The 20,098-nt window shown below is 40.4% G+C and overlaps 2 protein-coding genes across 4 annotated transcripts in view; one reads left to right on the top strand and one right to left on the bottom strand.

Moving 5' to 3' along the window:
• LOC142377238 (sodium- and chloride-dependent GABA transporter 2-like) overlaps positions 1-4,347 on the top strand; it is a 30,871-nt gene extending 26,524 nt beyond the window's left edge. For all 3 annotated transcript variants that reach the window (XM_075461150.1, XM_075461151.1, XM_075461152.1), the window contains exons 11-14: positions 72-174; positions 1,819-1,919; positions 2,013-2,183; positions 2,300-4,347. In XM_075461150.1, coding sequence (XP_075317265.1) covers positions 72-174; positions 1,819-1,919; positions 2,013-2,183; positions 2,300-2,416 — 492 coding nt within the window. In that variant the 3' untranslated portion in view covers positions 2,417-4,347. The remainder of the gene's footprint in view (positions 1-71; positions 175-1,818; positions 1,920-2,012; positions 2,184-2,299) is intronic.
• Positions 4,348-5,104: 757 nt separating this feature from the next.
• Positions 5,105-7,276, bottom strand: ppil1 (peptidylprolyl isomerase (cyclophilin)-like 1). Its single transcript, XM_075462161.1, has 4 exons — positions 7,088-7,276; positions 6,747-6,901; positions 5,662-5,730; positions 5,105-5,406 (listed from the first exon to the last, which is right to left on the bottom strand). The coding sequence occupies exons 1-4, from the start codon at positions 7,141-7,143 to the stop codon at positions 5,186-5,188; spliced, it is 501 nt and encodes a 166-aa protein (XP_075318276.1). The 5' UTR covers positions 7,144-7,276; the 3' UTR covers positions 5,105-5,185.
• Between the last annotated feature and the right edge of the window lie 12,822 nt (positions 7,277-20,098).

The raw sequence follows: 20,098 nt of genomic DNA, 5'->3' as shown, positions 1-20,098 counted from the left end.
TGTTTTTCATTGAAAAAAACAAAAATTGGTGAGAGATACTAATTCCAGTCTATTGACTTTTTAAATTTTAGGCTGGCGCATACATCCTGCAGATCTTTGATCATTATGTATGCAGCGGCCCCACTCTACTACTGATGGCAATCTTCCAGTCAGTGATTATTGGATGGATTTATGGTAAGATATCAGTTATATCAGCAGTTATCTCTAGTATAACTGTATTCGGCTTACATATCTTAGACTAACAACACAAACTGAGCGGGGACATTCAATCTTGAGTCAACCAGGATTTTAAACATGATTGAGAGATATCAAACATTTCAGTCATTGGGATGCTATAACAGCCTGTCAAAGTTGCTGTAATCTGATAGAGTTTGCAGTTCCCTTAAATTATGTTTAAGGATCTCTTTAAGCTATGTAGAAATGCTCTATAATTTTCATTTTTCTTACATGGACAGATGTGTATCTTGTAAAAAGGTATTTGATTAAAAACTATTGTTGGCATTTGTGTCGAAAAATGGGAAATAAAAGCAAATTGTGACAGATATTGAGTATTGTTTTTTAAAATGTTAGCACAGAGCAAAATAAACCAAACATTTTTATTTTCAATTGATGAGGAGTGTTTTATTCTCTGAGATGCTATGGGTGTGTCCATTTAGGTTGCAGATTGACAGATCTCATAACAACTTAAATGAACCGCACCAATGGGGCCAACAGAGTGTAGTTCGCTGAACAAAACCAAGCTGTTTAGGGTGAAATCACAAATGCACTACTGTAGATATAAATTATTTTAGTTACCTTCAAGCTGTGAGCTAAATTAACGAAATTGTTCAATTGTCCAACGTACATTCCACTGGCTCGCTTTTCTTGCCGCCATGCACGCAACATTTTGTGCTGATGTAGCATGTGCACATCAGAAGAAACTCCGATGAAATGTGGAGGCAGCGCTTTAATCCCAGCTGTCTCTGATCAAAGTTTGTACAACTACCAGGTGAAAAATGAGCTGGGTGCTGGCGGGGATTTTCTTCCTAATTAACTAAGCATTTGTACTGTGCAAGTTCACACTTCACAAGAAATGGTTCAAAGTTCAGTTTGCACAATTTAAAATTTAACCAGATTAAAACACAATGAAAAAACAAGATAAATTAATGTTAAGAGTTCACAATTTAACATTCGGAACTACGTTCACGGTCCCAAAAAGAACTACTTTGCGTTCATCATTCCCCTTTATATGAACTCCTCTGAATCTTCCTCCTCATGTGGTACATAATGTTTTGGAGAACTGGAACATGGTGACCACAGCCATCTATGAGGATAGAACCACAACTCTGAGTTTATCTTTTTTTATTACTCTAATTTAAAAAAAGATCATGATATCTTTTATGCATTTCCTGCTTTTTCGACAGATACAACAGTCATTTCTGCAGGTTTAAACAAAGCAACTTTGCCTTGACAAATTGATAATACCATTCATATCACTGAAATTCTGCTTCTGCTGCATTAAAGAAGCCTTTATTGGAATGATCATAGACTTTTGAAAATTGTACTCTGGTGCCACTGGAGTGCCCTGCCCATCACAATGCATCCAAATATTTAGCCTACTATTTTGCCTTCCTCTTGCCTCCTGTCCTTCCGCTGCTTTCCATGATTCTAAAACCAGCTGTCATTTGCTGGTGTCTGCACACCCACTGCACAATGCAGCTTAAAATCATTAAAAAAAAAATTCAAATCCAGAATGATGAAATTGTTGGCTAAGGTTTTTCTTTTTTTTAAAGTAAATTTTACACAGCTTCACTTTAGTAAAACAAGTGTCTCTTGTAGGAGCTGGACGCTTCCTTGACAACATTGAGGATATGATTGGTTACAGGCCTCTGTCTGTGTTCAAGTACTGCTGGCTGTACATCACCCCACTAATGTGCAGTGTAAGTGTTTGACATAATTATTTACATTTATGTAAATAATTTTTCGCTTTGATTCCACTCTATATATAATTCATGCTTTGTTTGCCCTTAAAGGGGACCCTTGTATTTTTGCTCCTGAGATACACCCCATTGAGGTTCAACAACACTTATGTGTATCCATGGTGGGCTTACTGTTTTGGCTGGTTTCTGGCCATGTCTTCGCTGTCCATGATCCCACTCAACATGATCTTCAAAGTGGCCAAAGAAAAAGGGACTCTCTGGCAGGTCAGTAGTAAACTTGAAACGTAAACCTTTTAAAATATTTAACTTAGTTGGGACCTATGTTTTGTTGTTTACCTGCTACAGGAGCCATTATTTGACTATAATAATATTTTCCCCAGCGTATCAAGGCAAGCTCCCAGGCTGCAGATGACCTTCCAGGAATGGCCAAGGAAATGGCAAGCATCGAGGCTTCACTGCATGCCTGCAGTCATGGACAAAATGACCATACTCTATGAAATGCTAATTTTCTCCTTAAAAACAAAGGAATGACTCATAGAACAGTAATCCTTACTAAAAATCCCCTTATTAATCAGACTTATATTATATATGGGTGCATCTTTCTGCAGACTCTTCCCTCTGCTTTCATTTTCTTTTTTTCTTCCTATTTAGGCTGCAGCCCTTGGGGAGTGGGTGCACAGCCAATAACAGAACGTAAGATGTGAAGAAAAAACCCCCCAAAAAAACAAACAAAAAAGATGTGACGACTCTATAGAAACACGGACTATGAAATCAGGTTTCATTGTCATGTCTCGCTTAACTGCGTCTGCTTGCTCTGCATCAAACATCTTTACATGATAGAGTCAAGCTACTTAATCATAACAGGAAGTGGACAGCAAAATTTCAGAAATCTGGCAAAGTAGCATCTTGCCATAGTCTTGTGTTGAAGTTTGTTCAGGTTTTTTTGGATTTGGTTCCTCCAAGCTCTATCAGGCTGGAGCCGACTTTCAACCAATTAGCATTTGATGACATGCAGCATGATCTCCACAGCCTATGTGTTGTTAGCATCTGGGAGCGCAGCACATCTGTCTGTCTATGTTAGAAAAAATGGCTAACTGCAGGTAGCAGATGGCTACCTTCATCAAGGTATGGGCCAACATTAAATGTGTTTACAAACTGTAAACGGCAATCACTGCTTACTATGGCTTTAAACACAGCTTTTTTCCACCTCCTTTTTAGTATGTAGAGTAGGTTCTTTCATGTTAATTTACTTATATTTGTTGGTGAAATTATCTGAGTCTGGTATGCCACTTCTAAAGTAGAAGTTTTGTAATAATTGTCTTTAGAATGGCAGAAATAACATGTGGTTAAAGACTAATTTCCTTTTTATATATTCTAAATAGGCTTTGATAAAACACCAAGCAGGTATTGTGTGTATAGAGGAAGAACTGCTGAGAAGTACAGCACTGAAAAAAATATGATGCTACTAATGATCTTTAGTTCATACCAAATGAAACCAAAAGTGGGGATAACTAGCAGGGTTTTTTACACAGTTTTCTGTTAGCAAGACTGATTGGTGGCGAATAAATTCAGCAAGCTGGTAAGCCAAATATGGAAACATTTTTCTGCCAGCAGCTACTTAGGAAACTGTAAAAAAAAACAAAAAAAACAACAACATCCAAAGCAGGGAGTTACATCAGCTCACCTCCCATTATTCATGTTAAAATATGACATTCAAATAGATTAGATGGGACTGTCTTTCATGTTTCACATGCCTTATATAGAGCAAGATGTCCAATACGTGCATGGTCTCTAATAAATCACCATATCAAAGGTAAGATGCAAAGTGAGTTAGTAGATAAGTCTGCTGCATGATCCTTGCATGGGACAAAGCTTTCAGTGCCTGTACAATCTATTTTGAGAGAAATGACTTGTGTGGGTCTTGCAATGACCCAAGTGTTCAGGTGTTTGCTGACCAAAAGAAAACACAAGAAACCTAAGCAGTGTTACAAAAACACAAAGCAAGGGTATGTTGCTTGTTTACTGGGCAACATAAGATTCTCTTGATTCCAGTTTTAGTACAACATACCTTCTTTCAGTCTGTCATCTGTCTCCTGTTTCCATAATAGACTAGGCCTAAGCAGCAGCTTACTGTTTTAAGTGTTCTGATGTCAAATTTACCAATAACCAACTAAGGCCAGCCAATTCATCAGAGTACTCTACTACTTAACTACCTACGTTACAAAGAGGAACTTCTGAGATGTGGTGCTTTGACTTAGCTATTCTTTGACAATTTGTACAACATAACTGCTAAATAAATATGCATTTTCATAGTTGATGAGTGTTAAGCTACGTGAACTTTAAACACATTTTTATAGCGCACTATATTTTTGGGTAAATTGTGTTTTCTATGACTACTTTATAGATAAAGTTTGTTTAATAAAATATTAAGAGGTAATACAACTTGTTCATTGTGTATCTGTATGAATCTTTGTACAAAAAAAAAAATAAAATTTCGACATTTTGCTTCGTGTTGTTTATTCAATTATTTTTTTTATTTTTTTAAATTGTTCACTTCCGTTTAAAGTAAGAGGCGAGATCGTCTCACACTTCGGACTTGTAGCTTGGATGAATATGTAGGTTAAAACCCTAGTTTTCATTTACTTTCATACCGATATGCGTCAATAAATAATAGAATTTGCTTTCTATTCATTCACTCCCTCATACTTTTGAGTTCAGCGAGGATGAGCACAAACTATTTTTCTTTTACTTTTGTTCCTTCCAGTGTTAAACTCACGGCACCTTCAACATTAATGTTCACTTTGCCTTGTCTTCAAAATGAACAAGTTCAAATACTTACATGATAAATGGACTGCGTTTATGGAGTGCTTCACTGGTCTTGTTGTCCTCTCAAAATCACATTCACACACATTTATACCGCACCATACAGTGCTACAGGATAGGCAATGCTTTTTTCCCCTCTGCTGGCCACATTCAAACACAGATAACTGCATCTGGGCAACTTGGAATTCAATGTCTCGCCCAAGGACACGAGGTCATGTCGACTTGCAGACGACCGCTCATCCTCTTGACCTACAGCTGTTAAAGGTACAGCCGATAATTGAGAGGGTTGTCAATTCCCATAGCCTGGCTGAGTTAAACTACAGGAATATAAAAATAAAATAAAAACAAAGAACAAATTCTTGACATTTAGGCATTTATCATTTATTTATTTAAAAAAGTAACAGAGTAAAAACAAAACCAATACAATGATGTTTTCTTTTTTTCTAATTAGATACAGTTGCTCTGATAATTTTGATATCATCAACTGGACGATCTTGAGAGTTTGTCTCCACCATGCCAATCCGGTTAAACACTCCCATCCCCTGGTACACTCTTCCAAAAATACTGTGCTTTCCATCTAACCACTGAGTGGGTCCGAGAGTGAGGAAGAACTGACTGCCATTGGTGTCTGGTCCAGCATTGGCCATTGCCAGAATTCCGGCACCTAGGAGACACACAGATAAAAACCTTTTCTTACCGTCCGATATAAATCCCTTACCATTACGATATCATACAGATGTTGATCAGCAAAACATTCCTTCTATTTAAATTGGATTTGAACTGACGGGAGGTTTCAGGCAAAGCAACAAGAGAATAAATTTCCATGTGAAAATAAAAATATATATCCGTATGTAGAGATATTTTTTTCTCCATAACTGTCATATTCTGATCGACTTATATTTTTTTCCACTGTGATTACCTGTGAATTTAAGCTCTGGGTTCAGTTCATCTTCAAACTGTTTGCCATATATGGAGGCACCACCTCGACCTGTTGGGAAAGCAAAGGCCACACAGAGCAGATTTAGGTGAGGCAACTGAACAAGAGACAAGGCACTTGTCTTATTATGAGTACAGCGGTCTTGTGACATAAAAAAAAATGTATTTTACACGTACATGTATGAGACTGGTGGCAGGCCAAACAGCAGGTGCTACGACAAAAATTTTTTTTTACAGTGCCATTACAAAACCTGGCAGTGTCAAGCTGCTAGAACAGCCTCTACTGTGTGGCTCTGTGCAACACTCACTCCAGCTGTTGCCTCACACAACTGTCTTAAATATCACTGTATGTCGTTTGTCTTACGGGACTGTAAAACATACCAAATCTATTACTGGTGCCATTTTAAAATGGCTGTTCAAAAAATGGCCAATTAAAAAACAAAAAAAAAAAACCAACAACCTTCTTTTCAGACTGAATGTGTGTAAAGTTGTAATAAAGGTCTTATCTGGCCACCTGCAACAGGGGAATTTGTCCCTGCAGAAAGCAGCAGTCAGTAAGGTACCTATATTGTCTAATGCTTAAAAGACAAGCACCCCAAAAAAAAAATCTATTTTAATCGACTCAAAAGGTCTCTGAGCTCTCAACACCAGTAGTTTTACTGGTGCTCAAATCAACTATGTAAAAGGTTTGGTGAAGATAAGAGCGCTACACAAGGTACAAAAATGGCACAGTCCTACTGTAACAGAGCATTATGTGAGAGACGGAAATTCTGTTCATCATATTACACTTAAAAGGCAGTTGTTAAGAGATAAAACATGATTGAAAATGATTTTCTTTATTTGAAGTGCTGAAGAAAAAACACAAGCGTAGTGGAGCAAAACAGAAATCAGCAAAGTGTTTATATTTACAGATTGACGTTTTTTTTCCCCCTCATGATCACGCAAAAGCTAACAGGGTGTGTGTGAATGGGTTTATCTCTGTGAACTCAAATTCACCCACACACGTGTGTAACCACTGTCTACAACTAAAAACTGCACGGTCAGATGTGCTTTGCGTGATGAACCCACCTGTTCCTGTAGGATCTCCACCCTGCACCATGAAATCTTTGATAATTCGGTGAAACTTTGTGTTGTTGTAGTAGCCTCTTCTGGCGAGCTCTGCAAAGTTCTTGCAGGTTTTCGGTGCATGATTCCAGAACAGCTCCACCACAACATTCCCCATCCTGCAATTGCACGGTATCTGTAATTTTTACTGAACCCATCGTGGTGAGGTAATTTTTGACCACGTTACAAAGAAACTAAAACCATTTATAAACCTACACAAGCACGGCACCACACAGGCCAAATCCCTCACTTAATCTACCTGAGAGTTAGCATAGTTAGCACCCAGTGTTTTAATGAGTACTTACGTCGTCTCCAAAGCCACAGTGGACGGCTGCCATGTGTCTGGAGGTATGCCGGACATTATCACGCCAAACTGTAACCTTCAGCCGCCGCAAAACAAATCGCTTGAAATAAAAAAATAACCTAATTGCTCAGCACAGCGAGTTCATTCAATTTGTTTCAGGAGCCGACTCTTCTTCTACTGTTTCCGCTCGTTTCCTCTGCATGATGAAGGAAGTGCGCTGCACCCTGCTGGTCAGACTCGGGTCTCGGCGGTGGAGCGAAAGGGAGTCTGTACAATGAATTCACGTCCTTTCATTTAACCAAGTTCTTCTTGTTCTTCTTTAGGTTTATTGGCTGTTGTCAACAACAAATTAACAACAAATCAATGAATCTGATCAACTGAAATAGAGATTCACGCATTTATTGAAATATGGTGGAAACACGTTTAAGTCAAAATGTACTTAGCCTTTCTTAAAGGGATACAAGGTAGTTTAGCGGCAGTATAGCGATCTCTATTGGTCAAACTGAAATTCTACACTGTCGTAAAAATGCCCACCTGTACACACCCACTAACTAACCATCGTGGCGAATGCTGCCGTTGTGTTATTTAGTCAGTGCAGTTAGGTCATCTGATTCACAAGTGTAGACTGCCCACGTAAGATACTATAATCAGAGATTTTCTGTAGAGAGAACTCAGGATAATATGCTATAGGGCTCGGGCACGTGACGTCACTACGTGAGCGGCGGCCATACTGGAGGCTCAGAACTGTTTTGTTTACATTGTTTTCCACTGCGCGCAGACGTACTCCCCCCTGGTCTCGGAACTTTCTTCGTTGGTTTATCTATTTTACTTATTGTCTTTGCCACTATGGTCGCACGTTGCTGTGTCGTGGGGTGCAATAGCGTAAGCCGTGACAGGAATGGGGGGGAAATCGTAAATGGTTTATCTTTTTACCGGTTTCCTGCTTGGTGGCACACCAACGGAGACCAAGTGTCCGAGATAACAAAGCGTCGTCGACTAGCATGGATCGCTGCTGTAAGACGACCAAGCATAACTTTCCACTCAATCCCGGTGTCGATGAGAGTGTATTCTCTGCATTTTCATTCTGGTAAGTTACAGACTTTTGTGTGCTGAGGTAAAGATCCCCGCCTTCACAAGAGGACACTGTCAGTTGGAAGCAAGGGATGTCTCAATGGGTTAAAAGCGGAGGACAAATTTCGTGTGTATGCATGTATACATGACAATAAATCTGATCTTAATCTTAATTTAATGTGGAAAATACAAGGAAAATTGCCCATCTCCAAATTCACATGGAAAGGGCGATTGGAACTGTCAGAAACAATACACCTTTTTGTCAGCAAAAGTACCTATCAACATAGTTTTGCCATGCGAAGGTGAAGACAAAACATTCTTTGACAAGATCGTGTCTGTATGTTGTACTCTGACCACCATGAGCAGGAGTGTTGTGCAAAGTTGAAGTCGTCTGAAATAAATATGCTTTGAGATACAGCCAAGTGTGTGTGTTTCATTATTTATTTACAAGTAGAGTACATGACAAAAGTGTAAAGTGTCATTATAATTGAAACTGTTGCAAAGTATAAGCACTGACACCACATACTATATACGCAATTATGTCCGAAAGGGTGAACTTAGGCAGACTCTCTTGGTAAATCTTCGTCGACAATCCATTCCTTGCTCGGTATTTCATTGGGGTCCAGTCCGTTTATAACGCCAATCTTCTGTATGTACCGATCTCTGGCTTCCTTCTGTAATGTATCCCGGTATATCCCACATCCTTTCTTCGATTTTAACATGCTTTTCTCTCACTGTTTGGTCCTTGATCTCCGTCTTGCCTCAGGGTTTGTTTACGAGATTGTGCCTCCAATATGGCGACCATATCCCAGAATGCAACGCGTGTGCCCGAGCCCTATAATACTGTTGCTGGAGGAAGTGGCCGGGGACAGCTCGTCTGGGTTTCTCTGCTCAGGCTGCTGCCCCCGCGACCCGATCCCCGGACAAGCGGCAGATAATGGATGTATGGATGGACTGTTGCTGATCTTGAATGGGATTCTTCCCTTATCATGGTGTATTTGTGGAGTGATTCCTTTGTATTAGCAGACACTTACAAAAGTTACATCTGAGACAGATGTGCGCAGGCACTACCAACACACGCCGCAATAAACGCAGACTAGCTCTACACTATTCCGATTACAATCACAAATGAATCAATTTTCATTTGTAGATAACAATTCTTGTTCGGATCAAAACGCTATTCTTATTCTAATCAGGTCAGTCCGTGTATTTCTGAAGCTAGGCTACGTCTCGAACTCAGGAGGAATTAGAGCACCGTCATCACCTGTCTCTTTACGATCTAAAACGCAGATCACTATGGTAGATGAACAAGATCACGCTTGGAGAAATTTCACAAAGATGGGAAGTGCCAACATCGAACGTTTCATATTCAGTCTGTGAAAGGCAGAATATGAAACGCTTGGTGTTGGCTCTTCAACGCAAGCGAACACATAGCCTACAACTACAGCTAGCATACAGTACCTAGCTAAGTGCCGTAAACACAAACGACTCTTCTCGCGCATCACGACACTTCAGAAGCGGGTCGCTCCTGCTGAAGTTACATATGGGATTTTCAGCATACAGACCCCTGTTGGGAGCGAGACAGGCTTCATTCGCTTACCATTGACTTGTTTAGCCTTTGTTAAACTCCTGAAGGCTATAATTTTAGGTGAAAATGCTACCTAGTGCCCCTTTAAAGCTGCAGTCTGCAACTCTTTTTCAAGCATAATGCCTGGAACTGTCCGGGGATTCTGAAAGTAGTGCATTAAATACCCCAATACAAAAAAAAAAAAACAGTTCTCTAGGTCCCCTATATGTCCCGCTAGGTCATGGGCGTCGCACCCGTGGGGGATGGGGGTGTTTCAACACCCCCACTTTTACAGCAAGATGATTTCACCTTTTTGAATTTTCAATGACCAAATAAAGTTTTAACAAATCATAAAATATGTTTTAAAGACTCTGTACCCTCTTTAGAATAATCCCATCCAGATTTGAGCAGTGTAACCATTGTAGTTTCCATACAGGACCTAGTTTAGGGCGATCAAAATGCAAAAAAATGCAGTAAATTGTCCCTGTTCTGCATTTTCACAAATCAGAAAAAGGTTTCACAAATCCCAAACAAGGTTTTAATGAATCTATAGCCTCTTTAGAATAATTCCATCCAGATTTGAGCAGTGTAACTATTGTAGTTTCCATACAGGATCTAGTTTAGGGCGATCAAAATGCAAAAAATGCAGTGAAATGGCCCTTTATGCCCATCCATTTAATTCGCGAATCTGATGCCAACTTCAGCGTCGTGTCTATGGTCTTGATGTGGCGCTCATGTGCCCCCCCTGTAACACCCCCACATTTAAAATCGCTGCTCCACCCCTGCGCTAGGTCCCTCCAAAGCCAGCAGGTTTGTTTACAAAATTGCAGACCGGACCGGTAAAAGGTAACCAATCAGGTTACGAGCTGGGCTCTGCTGCCTGTCAATCACCGATTGTGCACTCGCGATACAAGGTAGGCTCATCCCCACGCTTATTTATCTAGACTATTGTTCGCAAATTACAGGTGAGTTGATGAATGAGGAGTCGTGTACGCGCATCTGGCGTGCACGTAGACGTGCACGAGTTCTCATGTGTTTTCATGGGGCGGGACAGGAAGTTGAATAACTTTTTATTTTTCGGTTAAAAATAAGCATTTCTTGCATTTTGCGACTACGGAGGTCACCGTTTTCAACTTCAAGCGTAATATTAAAACTCATTCTAGCCGCACAATTTTTTTAAAGCTGTTATTTTAAGGTAGAAATGTTACATAGTATTGCTTTAAATACAATAGATTTTACAAAAGCTTTCTGCTAAGCCAGTAGGATTATTTTTAGTGCCTTCCTTTACAAAGCTAGCTATAATTTAATTTCCTTTGACATCAGCACACTGCTACAGAAGCAAATATTGCATCAAGTCCCATCATTTTAATTTTGTATGTCGGTCCTTCTGTCTCTGCGTCGTCTGCTGTATGAATGACTGAATCTGAACAAGTATCTGCATTTACTTGCTCACAGCAGTGCTGACGATAATGGCAGCATCTTTCTGGTGTAAATCCCTGACTGACCATTTGAGATGAAAGTCTGGAACAGTTGGTGCTATTCCCATTTTAGGGAGCGTGTCTATGTTCACACGGCCCATTGGTCCCACGACCCACTGGTCCCACGGCCCATTGGTCTTAGGCCCTTTGTCCCACAACTCCATGTTCTCACATTTCTGAGTAAACTAATAGCAAAAAAGGTGTAAAGACATTTGGCCTGCACATGCTAACCTTTTTTTTTATTATTTTTTTTTATTTTCTATTATTTCCTCAGCTGTTTTTTTAGCTTCATTTCCAAAAGTAGAAAAACACCTACAACTGCACTGGTATTACTAGCTGCCACTGATAGGCCTGTGTGGGAGCATGTGATCTATGGTATTTTAATAACAATTATGAAGTCAAAAGTTCTGCTTGGTTTTTGTTTCCTTTTTGTGTATGTTTATTTTGTTGTGTGAGTGGATGTGATTATATTTTGTTTTTCGTTCACTTTATTCTTCTGTTGTATTCTTGGGCCGTGTATGCAGGGCTTAATTTGAGGGGGAGCAAGCCGGAGCGCGCTCCGGAACCTCTGACGGTGGCTCCGCCAGCTATTTATAGCCGTCACCCGGATCAAAAATCAAATAATTTAACAAATAAATTAAAGTTTGTTTAGTGTCAGTGTCTGGTTTTGATATCCGTCTTGTTGGTGATTTCTGTCATGAAACGAGATACTGAAAATACGGAAAAGGAGGATGCACACTTCAGTTACAATGCCATAATGATGTTAAAGAGACAGATGGAGCGCGAGATCAGCGGCAAGTACAGCGCAGGACCAGGAGCAGCCGCCATCGCCAGCCCATTATTAAAATAATAAAACAAATAATAAAATAAATAATAAAACAGATATTTTATTGTATTCGTCTCTGTCCTGCTGAAATTATAAATACGGGAAATTTAAAGATATCTGGAATATATTGGCGCGCGGCGCCTCCGTTAAGTTCTGATGGCGTTTCCCCTGGCAACCAATATAGCGTCTCGTGCCATGACAGTTAGCCAGAGAGTTTAAAGCGGCGGTGGTGTAGTGTTCTAGCCTGAGAAAATGCAAAAGATTAAGAAGCAAGGAAGTTTGTTGATGTTTTTCAAATCTAATCCCAAACGACCTAAGCTTGAGGTGGACAGTGGTGGTCACGGAGATTGTAGCAGCTCAGTCAGCGGTATTGTCGAGGATCGGGGAGATAACGGTGAGACGGCTAAGGATGACAGCGAAGCTAGTGCACCAATCAGAGGGAATGATGAGCGGGAAGGTCTCATCGTTACTGATGGAGGTGAGGCAGCATGTGGGGAAATTTGGACCAAAGAACAGTTAAAGGAAAAACAAAAAACCTATCCATGGCTGACTATGGGCAAAACGGGACTGGGGTGTGCTACGTGCAAAAAAGTGGGATCGCTGGGTCCGGACAAATCTGCTGGTATGCGGCTTGCCAAAGAATGGGTTTTGGGCACAGTTAAATCGTCTGCGCCTGACATTGTCAAACAGCAAAGAGCCTTAAGAAAAAAAATCTGTGAGCATGGGAGTACAAAGGCACATGAAATGGCATCCGATATTCTTGAGAAGGCAAAAGAAGACACGCTGACGAACATTATAATAAATAACGAATCTGACCATGTCCAAACAACTGCCAGAATTTTCCGTACTGCTTATAAGGAAGCTAAGCGCCATAGGCCAGCCTACGGATTTGAACAGGAGATAGACTGCCAGGAGATGAACGGCCTAAACATGGGAAGGATTCTCCACTCCAACGTGGCGTGTTCACACATACAGCAGCACATCGCTACCGACATGAAAAAGAAACTGCTGGAGAAGATTGTCACTTGTGCTCCAAAAATCAGACTGATGCTGGATGAGGCCACAAGCCTAAATAGAAAGAGTGCATTGATTGTGTATCTACGCGTGCAGTTGCCAGAGATGGAATCGCCTGAAAACATTTTCTTTGAGCTCATCGAACTGGATGATTTGAGCGCTGAAGGCATTGTCCGCAAGCTGTTGGAATCCTTACATCGCGCAAACTTCAACGAGGACTTCCTCTCAAAAACACTGGTTGCCCTTACCTGTGACGGTGCGTCAGTGATGCTTGGACGCAAGAGCGGGGTGGCAGTCCGACTTCAAAGTCTCTTCCCAAGCCTTGTGGTGTGGCACTGTGCCGCGCATCGGCTGGAACTTGCAGTAGGTGACGTGGTGAAAGAAATGGCAGCTGTCAATCATTTCAAAATGTTCATGGATAAACTGTACTCATTGTACAGCACATCAAACAAAAACAGAGTTGAGCTCAAAGAATGCGCAGACGCACTGGACGTTCAGCTGTGTAAAATTGGCCGGGTGTTGGACACAAGATGGGTGTCATCCAGTCTCAGAGCTGTCGAAGCAGTGTGGAAAAGTTATCCTGCCCTCCACAGGCATTTTACGCAGGCAGCACAGGATCCAAGCCGTGACAGCACAACAAGAGAAAGTTACAACGGGCTGGCAAAGCGCCTGTCGTCTCATGCATTTGTAACCAACTTAGGCCTTATGTACGATGCATTGCAGGAACTGTCAGAGTACAACATCATGATGTCACACAGAGCCATTTCCAGACAGATCCGGGTGTTCGAGGCCATGTCTACGCGACGAGTCATCAGGGCATTCAGGGAATTCAGGGAAAGTAATGGACAGGGTTGGGGAGTAACGGATTACATGTAACGGAGTTACGGTAAAAGGATACAAAATAAAAGTAACTGTAATCCGTTACAGTACAAGCAAAAAAGATGTACTTAGATTACAGTTACATTCAGTGAGAATGGGGGTTACTTAACAGGATTACAATTTGTGCAAGGTTGCAGTGACAGAAGTAGCCTACAGAGCGGCAGGGTCGGACTGGGGAAAAAAAATCGGCCCTGGCAATTTTCCCCGGGACCAGCCCCCCCTCAGTATTAATTAGTATCTCCAATCTAATTAAATAAAAATAAAAAAACGAGCACAGACCGCTCATACAGTCAATGGCATGTACCCATAGAAAAAATACACACTCACTCACACGTCACACAACCTGACTATCGACTCCTAACAACCATGATCAGTAACCTACACAAACCCAGACACATAATGGCTCGGCGGCCAGCAATCGGATAAACCAAAGAAGTGAATCAATCCTGTGAAAGAATGAAAACAAGTGAATGAAACCAGCACTCACCCATTATGAAGTTAACTATGCCAGCCCCTCCATACTCTTGCCCCTGCTCAGCCAACTCCTTGACGTCGGGTATGGTTGGTAACGTTATGGCGGCTAGCATTAGCAACGAGGCTGCTAGGCTTGCTAAATCGGTAAGCATTAGGCTACTGAAGAAAGCTAGTCTTTTTAGCTACGTTATATTATCATCTTTCTTCTCGGCTATAAGTTAACCTTTGTTTACGTCCACTGGCCCTGACCTGACGCCCTAGCTGTCAAATCACCGGAAGTTTTCACCGGAAGTACTGGCGCACACACACAAGCAAGGGTGTGCAAAGAAAAATAAAATGTGATGTAAAAGTCTTACTTTGCTTATTTATTACTAAAGTAGAGCACTTCATTGTCATTGCACATGTATTAATGAAATGCAGTTTGGCATCTTATCAAGTGTAACGCGTGCAGATTGTATAGCATGCAGTATTTAGAGATAAAATGCAGTTATTTACAGCTAGTGTAAGGAAAGATGGTTAATAGATATGTGCAGAATAGATCAATTACCTAGGGAAATGCATGTATGTGCAGAGAATGTATAATGTAGTTATGGCAGTACAATGAAAAGAAAAATAGCATGGTATAAATAAGTGTGATAAATACAGATGGAATCATACAGAGAATAGGCTACCATAAATAGGTAAAAGTAATCCAAAAGTAATCCAAAAGTAATTAGTTACATTACTTTTTTTAAGTAATCCAAAAAGTTACACTACAATTACATTTTAAACAAGGTAACTTGTAACTGTAACGGATTACATTTTTAAAGTAATTTACCCAACACTGGTAATGGAGAATTCATCCCAGACGAACTGAAGGGCCTCTTGGCCGCGATCAACACTGTCCCTATCTCAAGTGCTGAGTGTGAGCGGGGTTTTTCGCAGATGAACTTAATTTGCAGTGCAAATAGAGCATCTCTTCTCCCATCTACCATCTCCACATTGCTCTTTCTTTGCCTTGTCGGCCCGCCGCTTCCCCGCTTCAATCCCATTCCGTACGTGAAGTCGTGGATTATCCAAGGACACAGAAGTGCACGGGACCAGAGGAGTAGAGAGAGATGCAGGGAAAGAGAGGCCACTGGATCTATGGATGCTGTATGGGCTGTTTTGAACAACTGAGATATATAAGATTAACTTTATTATTATCTATGTATGTATATATGTGTATATATATACACATATATTATTGTATTATTATTGTCATTAATACTTTCGCTGTGTTCTTCCATGACACGTTCTTATGTCTTGGGCCAACTGTCTTTCTTTGGAATCCATTTTAATAAGATTGTATCGTCTGTTGGACTTATTGAAATCAAAATCAAAATTATTCTCTGCTGTGCTGGTTGCAGTGTGATAGTCATTGAATGTTTGTTTTCACGCCACGGGAATATCTATTTTTCAAGGACTTGTGTATATTGTTAACTATTTTATCCGGGCACATCCCCATTCTTTAGTTATACTGTATTGTCTTGCTTTGTTGACTAAATACAGCATTGAACATAGGAATTTGTACTCTATCCGGATTTTATGTGACTATAGTTATTAGGCCTAGATTATTTTCGGTGTGGCGCACAGGGTTGCTCGAAAGCGCGCGCGCGCAACCCCCCCCCCCCCCACCCCCCCCGCACGCTTTTTTTTTTTCGCACCGGAGCCACTCATCCTCTGCGCTCCGGGACCTCACACTTTACAAATTAAGCACTGCGTGTATGTCATGTGACCTTAATGACCTTATATGACCTGGAAGCATTGGGGTCAGGTGGAGACTTTCAGAAATGGCTTGATGTGCACTGCGTTGCAACGCTCCAGAGAAATCTACCGCTGGTACAAGGCGTACACGGTAATGGCTTTGAATTTATATTATATTGTATTTTTTTACAGATTTTTTGTATGTCTTTTGCTTAATGTTAAAGGCCTACAGAAAGGTGATTTTTTGCACAAAACTGAAATAGCAGATCGATTCCTTATATACCATGGAATTTTTTTATGATTTTAAAATAATTTTAGGCCCCTGGATAGTCCTGATTAGGCCCAATAAACTATCACCACATTTGACTCGAATTTGGCAAACTGGAACGACAGGTGCGTGACGTTGCGAGTGCCAGCTGCTGGAACAACCCCCAGTAGTTCTAGTAGCGAAGCCAGCAGTTTGCCAGACCTGGACAGCTTCTTCACGGCAAATTTCGATGTGTGCCGCGGGACGTCGCTTGGAAATATAAAACGTTGGGTTCAGTGCAACTTTTATTGCGAGTAAATGTACGAAGTGCGTGTGTTGTCCTCAGCACCAGCAGCTCACACCACCGGGGACAGAGGAAGCAGAGAGACCCGCGGTCTTGTGTCTGTGTCTCCCAGTCCGCCTGCCTCCTCTCTGGTGAAATCAGCCGGAGCCATCCCGCCGTGTTCAGCTCCCTGCGGTGCGGACACTCAGGGGGAATCCACCTGGCGGAGAGCGGACACACTCTCTGCCAGGTGAGTGGGGGCGGGGCTTCCGTGTGATGGAAGCCCCGCCCCCAGTTTGGAATTCCAGGAAGGATTTCCAAGTGGCAAATTCAAAATCGCAAATTTCATGCGTTTATGAAATGTTTTGGTGTAGAGTCCAATGATCATTATTGTTCCTCTGCGTATGTATTATCATTATGTATTGGGTGTAGTGTCAGCTTTCTGTAGGCCTTTAATGCGTGGTATGTGTTTGTTTATTACTTGCCAGTTTTCACGGTGTTCATGACGAACAAAGAAAAATAAAGAAAACCAGTCGTGACATCAGTTCGAAGCGTGGACCAGGTTTATTGAGACCAGCAGTAGCTACACTACTGCTACTAATAATAATAACAATAATAATATGAATTTCATGGTTAAATTGGCAACATTCCCATGCAGACCCCACATAAAAATTCTGTGTGGGCCTCCCTCACTGTGCTAAGTGACAATAAAGATTAGTGAAAACTCACTGTGGGACCAATGGGCCGTGGGAACATAGAGCTGACCCCCCCATTTTATTAGCTAGACTCTTTGATGCATCCATGTGACTGTCAGTATATATTAAAAATAAACTACTAATCCTTGATCCTCTTACACACAAAAGTCCAGAATATTCAAGGTTGTGTTGCAGGCATTGATTTTGATGGACTGAACTTTAGTTGAACTACTTTGAATTTTCTTGCTGTTTATTTATTTATTTGCATTCCTTTCCTCTATTTTTCTTTGTAAATTGTAAACTCCTATTTATGTTTTGCTCTTGTTTTCACTTGCTCAGTGTTTTCAGAATTTCAACGCCTTTTGGAAATACTGAATTTTCACTTTGTTTGATTTTTAGTTTTACTAGTCTCTTGATTCTTTATCAATTCAAACTTCCTTTAACCAGGATTCATTTTAATAATGATTATGTAAAAAGACATCTTTGACTAAATTAAAGATGTACTTCTTTCTTGCAATTGCACAGCATAGAGTGTACACACATACACATATACAGGCACCAAACTGAACTGAAATCTGTTCTTCTTAAGGTTTCTTTTACTGCTCATAAAGAACCTAACTTAATCTTACTTATAATAACTATGATCTTTATTATAATCATCTATTATTATCATTTCCACTAGAAACTGGAGTCCAGGGCCAACCAAAGTGAAAAAAAATCCAAAATGAAAAAAAATCAACATGTTCTGTTTCGATAGCTGTCACATTTCTCAATCTTTTTTTTATTGTCTGCAAAACATCTTTTTCTTTATTAAACTTGCAGTTTAATTTGAGATATCCAGATGAACTCGTGTATGTAAATGTTGTGAAGTTAAAGTGTCCATTCTAATGAATGGAGGTGCACTATTACGTTGCTGTAAGCTATAAACAAACTTTACATCCTGATATTAACACCATTGTGACATTATCTACACTGTTCAGCCTAATATAAATTATACATCCCCTGCCTAATTTTAAAACTAAAAAAACTATATCAGCTCAAAACTGGTCAGGTCAGGGACACGGTTTGACACCAGTAGATTGCCAGCGAATTCTTTGAGCCCGTTTAACTGCAGAATGGACTCCCTGTATATCAGGATAAATGCCAGGATCCAAGTTGTCCAAGTTGTACCTTGTGTGTTTTCACTTATTCATTATTATTTGTTTCCACTGTTGAGCAATGTCCCACCAGGTTGCTAAGTCAAGGATTTATTAAAGGGGAGTTATAACCCTAGAAAGTGCAATATAATCTAAAGAGAGAAGTCGTTTTTCTTTTGTTACTATGCAGAAAGAAAATGGCACTAGATCAAAACCAGAACTAGATAATCCAAAAATTAAGCTGCAAAAATAGGATCACTTAGATCATAAACAAAAGTCAAAACTAACAACACCCTGAGTCAAAGATAATTTCCACATCTGATAACAAGTTACAGAATAATGAAAAAAAAGAAAAATACAGTAAAGATGGTAAAACCCATTTGGCTCAAAATACAATGTTTAGAAAACAGCTGTTTGCAAGCATGAAAATACATCATCCCTATTTCTAGATAACTGCCAGGGATATGTCTAAGCCGTATAGGCTGCAGCTGCAGAAACTCTGAGAAGTACTTTTGTTCCGCATTCTATGCCGACAAATGTTTTTTAAAAAGGGCTCAGACATTTGTAAAAATATGCCAATGCTTTTATCCTGAACTAAGCCTATCATCACAAGTGGAAATTCATTTTCTTTGGTCCATCAGAATCCTTCTGCAAAAAGAATGTATCCACCATGATGCTGGATAAATCCACAGCTAAGCGCAAGAACAGGATCGATCAACAGGACGCTTTTTGTCTTTTTGAACTGCGATTAACAGAAACATAGCCATGCAATTCTGCCAGTTTCTGGAAGGTGAAGCAACAGTGCACAATTTTTAAAGGGAGCCTTTCTGCAATATTCAACCACGGTTTAATATTAGCTGATCATAGGTTAAGGTGTTGTCATTGGGAAAAGCCATGAAGCAATATAAACTTGCTTGGACAACCTCCTCCCAACAAGTTTCCAGGATAGGTTACTTTTGCCAGAACAAACTGACACAGAAAGATTTACAGTTACAGTGAAAGTGGTAACTGTGTCTCAGACCAAATGGCTATGACCTGTGGGGTTCCCCAGGGGTCAATCCTGGGACCCCTTTTGTTCAATCTATACATGCTTCCATTAGGCCAGCTAATACGCAGCTATAATGTGTCCTACCACAACTATGCGTAACCGGTATGAAACCTCTGCGTTGTGTTAAGGTTTATGGATGGAGACCACACTGCTGCTCTTTCGAAGGTCTTTTTATTTTCCGACCTTTCCTCACCGAACATCACAAAAGAGAGCTCGATTACAATGACGCAAACATTAGCACAAATAAGTAAAACATGGAGCAACATGGACAAAATAAAATGACAAATATGTGACAAAATGGGAGCTCACCTTTCCTCACCGAACATCACAAAAGAGAGGAAGAGTTTTGGCGGGACCGTGTCTTTTGTCACAAATGTTGCTCCCCCATAAAGGAATGTACAGAAACAGAAAAAGAAAACAAAAGTTCCACCTGACTAATCTTATAAATGTCATAAAAACAATTAAAAAAATTATTTTGTGGAATTATACACAAGCTAAATTAACCCTTGTTACACTCAGATGACACTCAGATATACGTGTGACTGACGGCAGGAGAACACGGGCCTGTA

Source organism: Odontesthes bonariensis, chromosome 3 (assembly GCF_027942865.1).
Source record: "Odontesthes bonariensis isolate fOdoBon6 chromosome 3, fOdoBon6.hap1, whole genome shotgun sequence".
Taxonomy (NCBI): Eukaryota; Metazoa; Chordata; class Actinopteri; order Atheriniformes; family Atherinopsidae; genus Odontesthes; species Odontesthes bonariensis.
Note: the sequence above shows the minus strand (reverse complement) of the source record. Positions and strands in the feature narration are given on the sequence as shown.

Excerpts from the sequence above, each read along its gene's own strand:
- ppil1 (XM_075462161.1), bottom strand. The coding sequence starts at position 7,143 with ATGTCCGGCATACCTCCAGACACATGGCAGCCGTCCACTGTGGCTTTG. Across the intron at positions 5,731-6,746 it reads TGGAGATCCTACAGGAACAG|GTCGAGGTGGTGCCTCCATA; the intron begins GTGGGTTCATCA and ends CTTTCCCAACAG. Across the intron at positions 5,407-5,661 it reads CCCAGAGCTTAAATTCACAG|GTGCCGGAATTCTGGCAATG; the intron begins GTAATCACAGTG and ends TGTGTCTCCTAG.